This window comes from Carassius gibelio, chromosome B19 (assembly GCF_023724105.1).
Source record: "Carassius gibelio isolate Cgi1373 ecotype wild population from Czech Republic chromosome B19, carGib1.2-hapl.c, whole genome shotgun sequence".
In the NCBI taxonomy this organism is placed as follows: Eukaryota; Metazoa; Chordata; class Actinopteri; order Cypriniformes; family Cyprinidae; genus Carassius; species Carassius gibelio.
In genome coordinates, this window is record NC_068414.1 from 30,318,669 (window position 1) to 30,335,070 (window position 16,402).

At 38.4% G+C, this 16,402-nt stretch overlaps 1 protein-coding gene and 1 long non-coding RNA gene across 2 annotated transcripts in view; one reads left to right on the forward strand and one right to left on the reverse strand.

Moving 5' to 3' along the window:
* LOC127979175 (protein FAM135B) overlaps positions 1 to 16,402 on the forward strand; it is a 37,924-nt gene that overhangs the window by 18,001 nt on the left and 3,521 nt on the right. The window contains exons 5-18 of the mRNA XM_052584427.1: positions 760 to 830; positions 3,141 to 3,314; positions 4,254 to 4,380; positions 7,781 to 7,934; positions 8,798 to 8,847; positions 8,975 to 9,130; positions 9,929 to 10,002; positions 10,128 to 10,282; positions 11,080 to 13,315; positions 13,621 to 13,787; positions 13,891 to 13,982; positions 14,444 to 14,541; positions 15,551 to 15,702; positions 16,232 to 16,342. Of these exons, the coding sequence (XP_052440387.1) occupies positions 760 to 830; positions 3,141 to 3,314; positions 4,254 to 4,380; positions 7,781 to 7,934; positions 8,798 to 8,847; positions 8,975 to 9,130; positions 9,929 to 10,002; positions 10,128 to 10,282; positions 11,080 to 13,315; positions 13,621 to 13,787; positions 13,891 to 13,982; positions 14,444 to 14,541; positions 15,551 to 15,702; positions 16,232 to 16,342 (3,817 nt within the window). The remainder of the gene's footprint in view (positions 1 to 759; positions 831 to 3,140; positions 3,315 to 4,253; positions 4,381 to 7,780; positions 7,935 to 8,797; positions 8,848 to 8,974; positions 9,131 to 9,928; positions 10,003 to 10,127; positions 10,283 to 11,079; positions 13,316 to 13,620; positions 13,788 to 13,890; positions 13,983 to 14,443; positions 14,542 to 15,550; positions 15,703 to 16,231; positions 16,343 to 16,402) is intronic.
* On the reverse strand, positions 12,206 to 13,627 carry LOC127979177 (uncharacterized). Its single transcript, XR_008158738.1, has 3 exons — positions 13,513 to 13,627; positions 13,128 to 13,284; positions 12,206 to 12,342 (listed from the first exon to the last, which is right to left on the reverse strand). It is a non-coding gene; the product is annotated as an uncharacterized LOC127979177 (long non-coding RNA).

Sequence of the window (16,402 nt, forward strand, 5' to 3'; positions counted from 1 at the left end):
GCTCCGAAGTCCCGATCTGAATTAACCGAGTCGCGAACATGCTCCGAAGTGCCGATCTGAATCAACCGAGTCGCGAACAGGCTCCGAAGTCCCGATCTGAATCAACCGAGTCGCGAACAGGCTCCGAAGTCCCGATCTGAATCAAACGAGTCGCGAACAGGCTCCGAAGTGCCGATCTGAATCAACCGAGTCGCGAACAGGCTTCGAAGTGCCGATCTGAATCAACCGAGTCGCGAACAGGCTCCGAAGTGCCGATCTGAATCAACCGAGTCGCGAACAGGCTCCGAAGTGCCGATCTGAACCAACCGAGTCGCGAACAGGCTCCGAAGTGCCGATCTGAATCAACCGAGTCGCGAACAGGCTCCGAAGTGCCGATCTGAATCAACCGAGTCGCGAACAGGCTCCGAAGTGCCGATCTGAATCAACCGAGTCGCGAACAGGCTCCGAAGTGCCGATCTGAACCAACCGAGTCTCGAACAGGCTCCGAAGTGCCGATCTGAATCAACCGAGTCGCAAACAAAAAAAAAAAAAAATATATATATATTCTAAGTAAACAACAATAGCCCAAGTTTAGTAAACATTTTTTTATTGAGACTATAACAAATAATTCTGCATCTATTTTTAGGTGTGCCAGCTGCCACTGTGGGTGGCACAGGCACACCCTGGCACACCTGTGGCTACGCCACTGGGGAACGCTGCTTTGTTTTTCAAGGTTCTGCAGTTAGCTGTGAATGACTGGTGTGTTGATGTGTCTCTCAGGTAGAGGAAGCTGTGAGTGAGGTGGATGTCCAGCTCAAACTAGATCTGCACTTCACTGACAGTGAACAGCAGTGAGTATCCCATCATTTTCTCCCTCTGCATAATCACTGCTTGTGTTCAGAATGGCTCATACTCTCATGCTTTTTTTGCGGTATATTGTCAGAATACTCTGAGTAGTATGTACATTTTCAGAATGCAGAGAATTACGTACTTCTTTACCCAAGTTCTGCTTGTATATTAAACACTGAGTACTGTATCCCACAATGCAATGCACTTGATATTCCATGTACAGAGTGACAAATGAAGAAGCAATATGATTTTTAATGCTGCAGACCACATTATACTGACTGAATTCAAAAGTGTGGGGTCGGTAAGAAACACGGCTCTTTTGCTCACCAAAGTTGCATTTATTTGATCAAAGATACAGTAAAAACTGTATTATTATTACACTTTTAAATAACCATTTTCTATTTGAATATATCTTAAAATGTAATTCAGTCCTGTGGTGCAATGCTGTATTGTTTAACCCAGGTTAATTGGAAACATATGCCTTTAAATACATTTCAGCAACAGTTATTGACACCATTTCAAGGTGGTTTCAAAGTGAAATGTCCAGTGAGTGGTGCTAAAACATGGGTTCAATACGTGACCTACCCGACAGTGTAAACAAATGCAAAACTGGTATAAAAATGAATTTGTTGATGCAAGTTGCCTTTTGAACTTACAGTATTTATATGCAGGTTTGAACTGTTTTGTGGAACAATAGATTCATAACCCCGTTGGATTCGTACACAAGCTCTTCACCTTTTGCAGAAATGTATTTAGAGGCATGTATTTTTAACTACCCTATGCTGGAATTTGTTGCATTGTTACTCCAGTCTTTAGTGTCACACGATCCTTCAGAAATCATTCTAATATGCTGATTTGCATATAAAAAAATAATAATAATTTCTTATAATTTTTACTGTAATGTTGAGAACAGTTAGACTTAAAGGTGCAGTAAGAGAAACTGTTGATATTTGAAATCACAAAAACAAACATGCCCCAACCAAAAATGTTCACACCCCTATCTTGATAGCTCCACCCCCAATTCAGAAACATGCTGTGCAATACAGGTACCTCCCCCATCACAAGCAGACACGCCCCTTACTGATGATTGGCTAAAAGTGTTTTTTGTTTTTTTGGTGCTCTTGGCCACTTACAACAGTATTTCTAAGAAATCACTTACTGCACCTGTTTATTTTGGTGGAAACCATTTTTATTTGTCATTTTTGCAACATTCAATTAATATATTACATCCTAGCTAAAAAAAAAAAAAAAAAAAAAGAAAAAAAAAATCTTACTGACACCTAACTTTATTATTCCCAAAATGGAATACTAGCCTTCTCCATTCTGTAGTACTGTATATGATATTTATTGCCGACATTTTTTAAAACAGTAATAACATGTTTTCTGTTTGACAATAGTATATAAATCATGAACTCCATCCAATATTGCATAATATCTGCACATTTGGCAATCAGATGCAACAATGTCAGCACAGTTAGAAATCAATGAATTTGCTTCTAGTTCATCCATCACAGGCAAAATAGAAGACCAAATCAAATACACCCCAAAATGAGTTGTGTATTCCACCATATACTTTCTCCATTCAGTAGGTCATATAGTTATACCAAGGTGAAAAACATCCAGGTGAAAAAAAACCTCACTGAATTAAACATGCAACATAATGAAGCTGTGTGACAACAATTTAGCATACATTTTAAAACATTTGGATGTGTTCTCACATTCTATTTAAGAAAAAAAAAAAGATAAAAAAAAAGTATGCTATTAATAACACACTATGTTAAACCATTCGTTCCTTCCTTCCTGTCGTCTGTATGATCTCTCTGTCGGTATTTAAGGAGCTGCAGTGAGAGAGTGTGTTAAAGCCTCAGGCAGGTACATTGTGTGTGCATTAATCAAGAACTGTAAGAGGAAAGGCACTGAAGGCGCTCAGCTTAAAATACTCACACACACAGAGTCCTATTTCAAAGCTGCACAAATGAGAGCAATTATCTGCGTCTCTTACCTGCAGCAGAGCCCTGGAGCTCAGAGCAGCAGCGACGGGTCGGGCCACTGTGGCCCCTGAGCTCTGCAGGGACGGCTCATTAACTACACTACCTGTCCATCTCTCTGTCCTCCTCATCTACTCTCTCCTTCTCCTGTGTTTTCTTTATTCAGGTCTTTTTCTTTGGCTGCCACATCTCAGTATAATTGTTACTTTTGCAGACTTGAGACGGTCTTCATTGTTCACATGCATATGAATAAATATAAATGCACGGGCTAGTGTGATTGTGTCTTTCTATAACGTGTGGTTTTGTCCTGTGTTTGTGTGTTAGGTTGGCAGATATCTCTTCAGTGCCTCTGATTAGCAGCAGGACGTTGGGTTTGCACTTCCATCCACACCAAGGCCTGCACCATCACCTGCCCGTCATGTTTGACTATTTCCACCTGTCCGTTATCTCCGTCTCTATCCACGCCTCCCTGGTGGCACTGCACCAACCGCTGATCAGGTGATCACACAAACTCCGCCCCACCAGCTCTCAGCCAATCAGCAGTTTAGGGCATTTTACCATGGCTTCAAAATTGATTTTGGAATTATTATTATTTTTTAATATATATATATATATAAATATTTAGATGTATTATTGTTGTTGTTTTTGTTTTATTGCTTTTTTATTTAATTTAATTTAACTGAAAAAATGAATAAACTAAATAACACTTGCGTTACACAATTAATAATGAATTTATCAAAATGAAAAAAAAAAAAAAGGTTCAGGTTGCATTCACACTTTATGTAACACAATAAATAAATACATATTTAAAGTATAGTATTTGAATTACATTTTGATAATTTCATTAATTTTGAACGGCCATGTATTATTTAGTTTACATTTTTTTCCAATTGAATAAATTTTTTTAATTAAATCAAATAATTCAGTTAAATTACAAATCAATAATGTGCTTGTTAACATGGTCGCATAACATGGCCAGCTTTTCTAGTTGAATGTTGAATGCTGTGTATTGTTTGCTGGATCTGGACCTCCTGTTCGTAGGAGGTGTTATTGGCAGGATGTGATGTGTTTTCACTGCCGTGGATCTGTTCTTTAAAACTGAGCTCTGAACCCTCCTGAAAGCAAAGCTGTCAAATCCAAAGTGTGTGTGTTTGTCAGCTGTCATGTGTAATGGATTTCTGAGAACAGAAGCCTCATTAGTGACAAATATTCTCAAGACTGTCTTTAACAAACTAATCAGGCATTTGTGGGTTTTCCATGAGGAACGACAGGCATTGTTTTCAGACAGATATGCATATAAATGAATTTGCAAGACTGGATAATAAAGAATCTTGTGAGCGGTTTCCACCGAGATCCCTTACATTAATTCACCTGATCACAGCAGCACACATTGATCACTCCACAGGTTCTTACAGTCTGTCGTTTGTCTTTCTGTAGTTTTGCGCGCAGTGGAAAGGGGGCGTGGCTGGGTAGAGGCTCTCCAGAGAGTGAAGCTCCACCCTCTGCGATGTCAGTGGAGAATCTGATGTTTGGGGCGGGATATTGCAAACCTGTGCCAACAGAGGTAAACACATACATCTAACCTGATCAACTCACTTTTTGCACACACACATAATTATAATTTGTTTAAATGACAGTACTGATCTCAGCTGAACTATTAAATCCAACCCTGCAATCTGACATCTTACCTGACTGCATTGAAACTGGTCGATGGTGCCCTCCAGGGTTTTTAGATAGTTCAGGTCTCTTTCAGTAACTGTCAGAAAAAGAAACCAGTTGCAGAGAATGGTGATTGCATTTTGATGAAACTTAAAGGAGAGAAGAAAAAAAAAAACTGTGATGAAATTGAGGCTTCTTTGTTCTGAATGGCATAAGTATAAATACAGGATGCATATTTTCTGTATGCATGAAAACCCATGAAAACCCAAAGACTATACTATAATTATTTTTGCTAAAATGCAAAGCACACTGTGAGATGCTTAACCTTCTTATTTCTAATGTAATGCACAATATTATAAATCTTATTCAGTAGACTCTCCCCTAATGAATGAATGAATAAATAAATAACTACTTGTTTTAAAAATGATGAAATATCCTTTTTTTTTTTTTTAATAACTGGATGCTACATGAAATATACAAAGTTTATTTCAACTTTGCATACTAATGGCTAAGTAATGCATTCGGTTTCACCTGTTACTCTATTATATATATATATATATATATAATTTTTTTTTTTTTTTTCAAAAATACCAGGCAGTATGTAGTACATATAATGTGCAGTATTCATTCAGAGCACAGTCATGGAATATTTCCAGATAATATCTTCTTCAACTGGCCCTGAATGAAATACAGACACTTAACCAGAGCAATTTCAAGTTAAACAGCATAGATCATTTGACCTTTCTGACTGTTTGCTGAGGACAAAGTAGCCATCGTTTTTTTTTTTTTTTTTTTTTTTGACTGGACGAACGGAGACGTTTCTCTTGCCGTTGGAGATTTCCATTTAGGCAGGAAATCGTAACCAGTTTTCTTGTCTCCGTATGGGTCCTACAATTACACCCCCCTGCAGGGCACTTTATTAAATACAGCGTTCCACTGGAGGGAGGCAGCGTTTGATCATCATAACGAGCCCAGCTTTAACGGCCTCAGACATGAGGAGTAAGCACCTCTCCCTCTCTCTGCCTTCTGTGCTTCTCAGCACTTACTTTACAACCAAGTGCATACTGTAATGTGGTGCTTTTCACTCAGGGACAAAAGATAATATGTTCAAGCTTATTAGCTGATTAGTTAATGTTTTTTTTTTTCTTCTTTTATAAAAGCATCGTACAGTTTACCCAAAATTTATCTGGACACTTAAAGAAATGTTTCACCCAAAAATGAATAATCTACTCACCTTTATGCCATTCCATCTTTCATCTGTAGAACACAAAAGAGAAATTACTCTATATTTATGCTTCTAAAAATATACAAAAACAGCATAACCGTATCATAAAACTCATATATATTGCAACTTTTGAATCATGTAAAGGCTTTCTGAGAACTAAAATTTAGTTCAGTGAACAACAGCTTTAAATTAAAGGGTTAGTTCATCCAAAGATTAAAATGATGTCATTAATGACTCACCCTCATGTCGTTCCAAACCCATTAGACCTCCGTTCATCTTCGGGACACAGTTTAAGATATTTTAGATTTAGTCCGAGAGCTCTCAGTCCCTCCATTGAAACTGTGTGTACGGTATACTGTCCATGTCCAGAAAGGTAAGAAAAACATCATCAAAGTACAAAGCTGAAATTGAATCACTGGGTTAAACAGGATCAAACTCAGATCAAACAAATCACTCAGAATGGTTTAGTGAATCAGATGATTCACTGAAAAGATTCAGCTCATAAGAGCAATCGTTCATCAATTGGGCATCACTACTTCTCTATCAAACTACTGTATAGCTTGTAAAGACTTATATAGCATATCCAGACTTGCATTCATTTCTTTTTACAAAATGTGACCTCAAACAGATGACACTATCCCACTATAGAGGCTTGCACATGCATTCTTACATTAAATTTGGCTCAGTGAACTCATTTTTGTATGTATGTGAGTGTAACATTGACTCTGTGTTTTCCAGCTGTCACAGGCACTAAAATGCGAGAAATGTCGATAGAAAGCACAGAGCAGATGTTGATGTGTGTGCGAGAGAGAGACTGAATTCAGTACACATCTGTTTGAGTCAAAAGAACATAACTGAATGTAGATAACAAAGCTCCACACATATAATGACAGCATCCAACACTCTCTTTACACTCAAACATACACACATTACATACTGTAGTACACACAAGTATGCAGTAAAGACATATTAGAAGACCAGCAGACTCACAATCACCCCTGCATCAGTATTTTATGAGCCTATGCTCCAAACATTTAAAGCATCACCTGTGTTTTCTGTTAACTAGAACACTGTACATTTAAAAAAAGCATGTGTTGAGTGTTTAAGATTTAGATTTAGAAGTCAGTTTTCACCAGTGTGAAAAGGTAACAAGATGACAGACTTTGAAATGTATTTTATATGACACTATATTATAGTGACACTTTATAGACTCAACAGTTTTTTTTGTTTGTTCGTATACTTTAATTCCAGCAAGGACACATTAAAGTGATCAAAAGTGACGGTAAAAATAGTTTCAATCTTTAAAAAGATTTCCATTTCAAATAAATGCTGTTCTTTTGAACTTTCTGTTCAAAGAAAAAAAAAATGCATCATGGTTTCCATAAACATTTTAAGTACTACTACGGTTTTTAAAATGGATAATAATACGAATTGTTTCTTGAACAGCAAATCCGCATATTAGAATGATTTCTGAAGGATCACGTTACACTAAAGACTTGGAGTAATAATGCTGAAAATTCAGCTTTGCAATTGTTATAAACAAATAGAAAATTGGTGTGTATATGTGTGTGTGTGTATTTTTTACCCAGAAGTGTGAAAATTGCTGGAAATGTTATAAATCAATTGAACACAGAGGGTCTTTCCTCTCTGTAGAGCTGTATATGTGTGCACTTCCTATCTACAGGACGTCTCTTGTGTTGTTCTCCATAAGCGAGTGCCACGTATGCACACTTCTCCAATTTTACTACTGGGAAACTGACTGTGTTTAAAGTTTTACCCTGCGTTTGATCTTTTATCTAATTATTGAGCTTCAGGCTCAGCCAAACATTAAACATACAGCTGCACATCATACAAATATGATTTTCCCTCTCTTCTTGTCATGAGAAACCTGTGCTTTTAGCTCTTAGAGGAGAACTTATGACAACAGCAGCTATGTGACTAGAGTTGAGGGTCAGTCCACATGGGTAAACCTTTGTTCAGTGTTTAGCTACCTGGTTATGCGTGTGCAGAAATAAGGGTGAAATGCAGTAAAATCTGACTTTGACTCGTATGTCCTGTGTGAATGTCTGTTTGTTTGCAGGGTAGTTTTTACGTGCCATCGGAGAACTGTCTGCAGAGAGCTTACACGTGGCACCGGCGCATCTGTAAACTGTTGCTGGCGGCTCACAGAGCTCTGCGCTCTTATTACACGGCGCTAATGAAGGAGATCCCTCAACTGCAACACATAGAGATGGGTATAATCACAAACTCTTATGTAACTCATTCACTTCAAATGTGTGTGGCTTTCTCAAAGACTCAAAGACGGTTCCCTGTCATCATCACTTACTCACCCTCATATCCTTCAAAACCCATAAAGTTTTCTTTCTTCAGTGGGACACACACGCACACACACACACGCACACACATGCACACACACGCACACACACGCACACACACACACACACACGCACACACACACACACACACACACACACACACACACACACACACACACACACACACACACACACACACACACACACATTTTATGTATAAATTAGCTTTAATGACACACTGAGTAGGAGCAGGTGAGACTTTAATATTTAAATGAAAAACTAATCAAAATAAGGTAACAGTTTATTTTAACGTGTCCTTGTTGCACATTACATGTACTTACTATTATAATAACAATCAATTATGCATAACTACATGCAAGTAACCCTGAGATACACCCTAATATAGTAAGTACTTGTAGTTAATTAATTTTACTCAGTACTTAAATGTATATTTACACTGCTTACATTTGTTTTCCTGCTTGTCATGTGACCATTAATCAACATCAAAGAACCACAAGCATGCAAATGAGTTGTTCAATTATTGACATTTTTTATGTTTCAAGGAAATATTTAAGGTCATATAAAAAAGTCTGGCCATCCCTGCACTATATCATCAGAACCACATACAGTACATCCCTAAAATCTTAATACAGTGATACTTAGACACACTTTATACTGTGTGGCACTGAATGATCGCCATGTTCATTTGCCATTGTACTTACATTATATCTGGTATATTTTTGTCTGTGACTCTAACTCTTTTCTTATGTTCTCGTTTCCAGAAGACCTCCCCCTTGAAGAAACCTTAAATCAGCTCATGATTGACTTACAGGTTTGTGAAACACTTTACTTGTTTTCCTGTAAAAAACACAGAATTAATATAATGATGTAGGTTAAGCACCAAGTATTGCTCTGTGACTAAATAAGATTGAATGTTTTAATTCTCTCTCTCCCTGTAGTTGCAGGGTGGTCATGAGAAGGTAGTAGAACAGATCAGTAAAGATCTGACGCAGCTCTGTGCTCAGCTATCTGCTCTTTGGACACAGTTTTTGGAAGCCATGGTTCCTAACCCACATATCCGCTCATATCTGGCCCAGGAGCACCACACACTCAGGGTGAGTGTGTTTATTTTCCAATATCATGATGCATTTAGAAATATGCCACATTAGAAGTAAAATACGTTACAAGGGGTTTTTACAAGGTTTTCTTTTCCAGCCTGTGGTGCTTAATGGTGCTAAACCTGAAATTCAGTGCATACAGGGTGAATTTTGAATCTTTGAAATGTACAAACTCAAATATAAACAGCTTATTTAATAATAGCAAGAAAATGACATGATTCCCTGATTACCAACAGGAGAATTCGTTTCTAGTCAGACTGACTTAAAATATTGTTTGCTAAAGCCTGGAATAATCTGTGCTTCTCACACACAGCCTGAATTTCCCAGCATCCCTAGCAACTCAATGTTCTGTTGAGCGATGCATTAGACGTAGAAACCTCATCTCTTTTGATACATACAGTAATTTCACCCACAGGACAGCTCAGCTTTTAATTACAGAACTCTGAGTTATTATAATGGTGAAAAAGATGAAGAGATGAATCCAGTTTCGTTTTTATTACTGGAGTGGTTTTATTTCTCTCTTGTTCGGGAGGTTCCTTCATAAAATATTTCTGCTCGCTGTGGCTGATCTTAAAAAAGAAATGTAGCATGCAAGATCGTACTGCAATTCAAAATGTGCAAAGAAAGAAAGAAAGGAGAAATTAAATGGTTATAATGGAAATGAGAAGTCAGAAGTGTCCCTGATTGAAAAAACAACAACACAATAAATATTCTATTAATAAAAGAATGTGTCATTGTGATGTACAGCTGTTGTCGTTTGATATAAGTACATACTGAATGTGTGTGTTTGTGCAGGTCAGGAGATTTTCTGAAGCATATCTCTTCACAGAACATCACAAAGAGTCCTCACTCACATTTCAGGAGGAGCTGTGAGTTATACCGAGCTATACAAATGGAGAAATAACCTCAAATATCTTAATGAAAGCTACTGTAATTTAAAGTAATCATAAACCTTTAAAAAACTGCTGAAACTGCTATGTATCTCTGATGACAGTATCAACAGACACGCACAGGTGGCCACAGAGATGCGCAGCTCGGATTACCTGCTCCGAATGCCTCCACTTCCTGTGGAATGCCTGGACATCGACGGAGACTGGAGCAGCCTGCCAATCATCTTTGAGGACAGATACGTGGACACACCCTGTTTAGGTGCCAGCCAACAGAAACCCTGTTTAAACTAGAGCAAATCAATGAATGAACGAAAGAATGAGCATCTGTACAAACAAAGGAATGTGCTTAAACAAACAAATCACTGAAAGAAAGAACAAACGTATAAATGAACAAACAAAAGTTTTTGAAACAAGAACTACTGAATGAATGAATGAACAAACAAAATAATGAAAGGCCAAACTAAGGAATGAATGAAAATGAGGATTTAAAGTAAACCAACAAACGACTGAAAGAATGAACAAATTTTTGAATTAACATAATATTTTTTGAGAACTAAGAAACTACTGAATCAGTGAACTGCATTATGAATGAACAACAAATTAATTGATTTATAAATGAGCAAACAAATGAATGAGATCGAAAGAACTAACAGAATTAAAGAATGAACAAATGAACCAAATAAAATAAACAGACAAACAAATAAATGAATAAGTGAACTAATGAGCATATGGATTAAGACAAATGTAATATACTAACAAATCAATAAGAAACAAGGGTAAATGAACAAACTAATGAACGAACAAACTAATAAATGCGTGAACGAGAATTAAAATGTGAATGAGTTAACTCGAAAATAGACCAAATTAATTAATAAAGGGTGAGTGTGTGTGTGTGTGTGTGGGGGGGGGGGGGGGTCAAATTTCAAATAATCAGAAACAAAAATCTAATTAATCAACAAAAGACACTTTTAAGGTATCTTTGGTTTCATGTTAAAATATCCTTAGATTTTTAATAAATTTTTACTCAACTGAGAACTTTCTCTTTCTCTGTTCCAGACTTCAACGTCCATATGCAAAATCAGACTGTCTTAAACTCTCAGCCATGTCCTGAGCCAACAAGGATGGGAGACCAAACCATCAGTCCGGTTGAGGAAAAACAGGACCCCAATTCACTAGCAACAACCCCTGAGGAACCTCCCTGTGAAGATTACATGGACTTGCCCACATACATGGCCCTGATTGGCCAGCAGGAGGACTCCATCGATGACTATAAAGAGACCGGAGCTCATGCAGAGACTCTGATTGGTCATGTGGGTGAGACCGATATTGATAGAAGCGAATGTATCACGTTCTCAGATTCAGGGATTGATTCTGTTGAAAAGGCCACATGCCAATATGAAACTGAGGAAGGATTCGATGTTGAATATAGGTCTGTAGACAGCGATGAAGCAATAGATACAAGTAACCGGGAGAAAACTAGTTGCCAAAAAGAAGCAGTTGACTTTGTTGAATCTGATCATGCAGGTTCAAAACAAACAAATATTACTGATTTTAATAGCGCGCAGACTTTGCTGCTTGATCCGACGGATGCTGCAGAACTTCCCGACCTCACCAGCCTTGACAGCTTTGAGTTCCTGCCGACTCATAACCATGACAACCATCTTGAAACACCAGGCGATACTGGGAGTCTTGGCGACGATGATCCACAGTCGGTATTAGATAACAGATACATTGAATTACCTGCAAAGGATTATGGGAGCAGGGATACAACACCTGCTAATCTACTAAACACCAACTCGATGGGAACTGACACTTTAGCCACGTCTCCTTCTCGTAACATTCTACAACAGAACCGTCGCTTGTCCGAAACTCCGCCCAAAAGTGTGTTCCTGGGCGGAGCTAAGCTAATGAACCGCTCCTCCTCCGTGATCTCAGACTCCGGTATCGAGAGCGAGCCAAGCTCTGTGGCCTGGACCCTGGAGGGTCGAGGAGTTGTCGCAGGGGGTCGTGACGTCTTGCAGAACTTATCGCGGCGTCTGCCTGGGCATCAGAGCTCTTTGGAGGGCCTACAGACGGAAAGTCATGGAAGCCTGCCCAGCGCCACACAGGCCTCTTTGACTTCCATAAGCTCCCTGCCATATGAAGAGGAGGAGGAGAGACAGCTCAATACTTTGACAAAATCTGCCTCTGCACCACATATCAGCAGCCCTGATGACACCGAGGAGGATCGTGAAACACCCAGTCAGGAAAAGAGGAATGTTTGCATGGCCAATCAGCTGAGTCTGAGTGATGAAGCATCCAATGATCTTCAAGATGTTACTAGAGAGGACAGAGATGAAACAACCAATCAGAGATATGTTTGTGTGGCTAATCAGCTAAGGCAGAGTGAGGAAGCAGCCGAAGAGGTGATGCAGAATCTTCAAGGTGTTACTATTGAAGACAGAGAAGAAACAACCAATCAGGAGAAAAGGAATGTTTGTGCAGCCAATCAATTGAGGCAGAGTGAGGAAGCAGCCAATGAGGTGAGGCAGAATCTTCAAGGCATTACTAGGGAGGACGGAAACAAAACAACCAATCAGGAGCTCAACAAGGATGAGTTGTCCAATCAGGAAACAGTAAATCTTAATTTTGCTAATCCAGAAATGTTACTATACCAGCAATTTGTGACGCATAATGGTGTTGAAAACGCCACAGTGGAGGAAACGGCTGAAAACTCAGAGGAATGTCAAACAAATGTATTACTTGAAGAGTATTCTGGTCTGATGGATGACAACACAGAGGTTTGTAGATGTGAAAATGAACACTGCGAACACAAGGGGGCGCTAGATTTAAACATGTATCAAAAAGACCCCGACGACATCAGTGTCGGTCACATTCATTTGAATGAACTGGAGGAAGTAAGTATGGAGAACCTCCCAGATTCTCCAATCATTGACAAAAGCAGTCACGAGATTTTGGCTTATGAGAAAGAACGGTGCATTGATCTAATTAAGTTACCAGCCAATGAAAGAGAGCAGCAGGCATTAGAGGGGCAGAGCAGAGCCAGTAAAGTACCAAGTACAGGTCTGGCATTTGTGAATAAAAAGGTGGTGGAGGTTGTCAACCTGTCAGTGTCATGCGCGCCCACATGTCTGCCTTTCTCGTCCGTATTACGTGATTCGCCATCGGTTAGCGGAATCTCCACACGCCAGGCCACATCCCCAATTACCCATCAACCCCTGGGCTCCTTTGGAATACTTTCCTCAAACTCTTTCCTCGGTGCTGATCAGGAAAACAACGAGAGAATGATTAAGTAAGCTTTTCCGTGATTTCAACCAAGTTTCATGCTCAGAGTTTTAAATTGTTTAACAAAACAGACAAGCAAACAAACAATAGAACTATCTGCCAGTGTTCAGCAAAATTAAAACGTTAATTTCAAATTCTGTGTTTCAGTAACAAAATAGCACAAATAGCAAAAACACTTTCTATTTTAAATGTATATTTACTCACCAGTCATAAGGAGATATGTCTGGTGCAGGATGAATTTTTAGCGTTCACCCTGTTACTATTTAAACACTATTTGAATGCATCATCCAAGTTTTCATTGTTGTCTTAAAGCTTCTATAAGGCAAAAGAAGCCCTGCTGAGGGAGCTTGTGTTCAGAGGCACTCTCTACAGTGACCTGCCTAACCTCGCCTCCGATCACCCATACTTCCCTCCTGAGGAAGACGACACCGAGTTTGAGGATGGGATACACCTCGTGGTGTGTGTCCATGGACTTGATGGTAAACGTTCCAATCTCGAACACATTTAGATCCATAAAAGTGTCTAATATAAAAATAATAGCTGCATCTTTAGTAAATAGTTTTTTGTGTTTGTTATTACCAGGTAACAGTGCAGATCTACGGTTGGTCAAGACATTTATAGAGCTCGGGCTGCCTGGATCTAGACTGGACTTCCTCATGTCGGAACACAACCAGGTAGAACTTCCAACCAATCAGCACACTTGTTGCACTGCATTCAGCCAATCAGAACACCCGGACATTATGACATAATCACAATGGCAAGTCATGGGTAAGATATGAAACTACGAAACAGTAAACAGAAACCTTTAATGGTTAAAAAAAAAAAAAGCAAACACACAAACCAGTGATTCTTGATTGAATGGAGAGAATACAATTTAATCAAATGTTCTAATATTTCACCACATTTTTTTCTCTGCTCAGATTGACACTATTCTATTATTTATAAACTTAGTTGACCATGCCAACACAACAACAACAATCAACAGTCAATATGTGACCAGTCAACAGCATAGCTGTGCACAGCAACCAATCAGAAAGCTGCAATGCCTCTCAACAACCAATCACAACTTTCATATGGTTCCTACTACAAGTTTGATCAGCTGCTTTCTGTTGACATTCTCATCTTATGTCTGCAGACGGACACATTTGCAGATTTTGACACCATGACTGACAGACTTCTGGACGAGATAATTCAGCACATCCAGCTGTATAACCTCACCATCCACCGCATCAGGTTTATACACATTACCTTAACATATATTAATCAGTTCTGGATTTTATCTCTTTTAACAGCAGCAAAAATCACCATCATATTGACATTATATCAGTGCACTACAGTCAATATAAGCATTGCTTTAGAGCTCGTGCTTTGGGTATGTGTGTAGACATTCAAATTCCATACTTTTGGATCCAGATGGTATGGTTACGACATCAACCAGCAAGGTCTAACTAGACCATGTGAACCACCATGTTAACACTGATAATGCATGACTTTTAAAAACCCTGTGATCCCACACACGGGACACAAAAATACATTTTGCAGACTAGTGCGCCCCCTTGTGGTTGGACAATAGACACGATCTGCCACATCCGCTTCAGAGTAGTTAATCAAGTTATATAAGCCTCATTAGTTTTACATCTGGATATTCATGAACAATTTAACAAATTTATTATCTTCAGCTTGTTACAAAATAGTAAGGTCTGCATTCAAAATATTTGATCCAGATATCAAGTGTAGCATGAATTATAAAGCTTCACTTTAAATATATTCTTTAGAGTGAGTAATAAATAGCTGCATACAGAAGCTGAAGGGGGATGGCTTCATTGATCCCAGTAGAACTGCTAATGTTATACTTATTATTACCACAAGATGGCAGGAGAGTAAAGGAAAGGTAGTGTTTGGCATTCAGAATGAATTAAATCTAAAGATATTCACACAGAAAATGTAACAAAGTATCTTCTAATCCATATAAAGCTTTTAATCTTAATTTTAAACACAGTAATTATTTTTTTTATATAGTTTGCAGTCTTTGTTTCTCTCCAAAGTCTCTAGAGTTTCACGTCTTCTCAAAATCAAATGTTTAACGGTTTCATAATGATCACAACAGACTTAATTAAAACTGTAGGTCCTGAGAAAATGTAAGCATAACTTGCAATGAAAAGAGACCAAAAAATTCATCAAAATGGATCCTCGTTTTGAACACTTATTTTATGTCTGATTTATTTTGATCTCTTTTCCCCAGTTTTATCGGACACTCTTTGGGGAACGTCATCATCCGCTCTGTGCTGACCCGACCCAGATTTCGCTGTTACCTCTGTAAACTCCACACCTTCCTGTCCCTGTCTGGACCCCACCTGGGAACACTGTATAATAACAGCACGCTGGTCAGCACAGGTACACACAGCAGTACACACCAGACACACACTATTCAAAGCTTTGGAGTCAGTCAGGTTTTATTATAAGAAATTAATGCTTGTGTTCACCAAAGATTCATTCAATTGATCAAAAGTGACAGTAAAGACATTTTATAATGTTACAAAAGATCAAATAAACGTTCTTTTGAAATTTCAATTCATCAAAGAATCTTGAAATTCTTTTGCAAATTGGCATATCAGAATGATTTCTGAAGGATCATGTGACACTAAAGACTGGAATGATAATGCTAAAAAAAATCTTTGCATTCCTGGAATACATTACATTTTAAAAATAGCTATTTTAAATTGTAATAATATTACTGTTTGTACCATATTTTGGCTCAAATAAATGCAGCTCTTGTTAGACTTCTTTCAAAAAAAATCTTACTGACCCCAAACATTTGAACAGTAGTGTACTGTATACGAAGTTGTTGATCAGAGATTCTGTCATAATTTCCCCAACTTCGACTCATTCTACACCCGTATGACCTTCTATCCTTGTTTTTCAGGTCTGTGGCTAATGCAAAAACTCAAGAAGTCTGGTTCCCTACTGCAACTTACATTCAGAGACCACACCGACCCGCGACAGACCTTCCTCTACACGCTCAGCAAGAAACCAGGTAGAGATTCGTTGAAAAATATGCAAGATTAAACACTTCCACATACACACATACTCATGT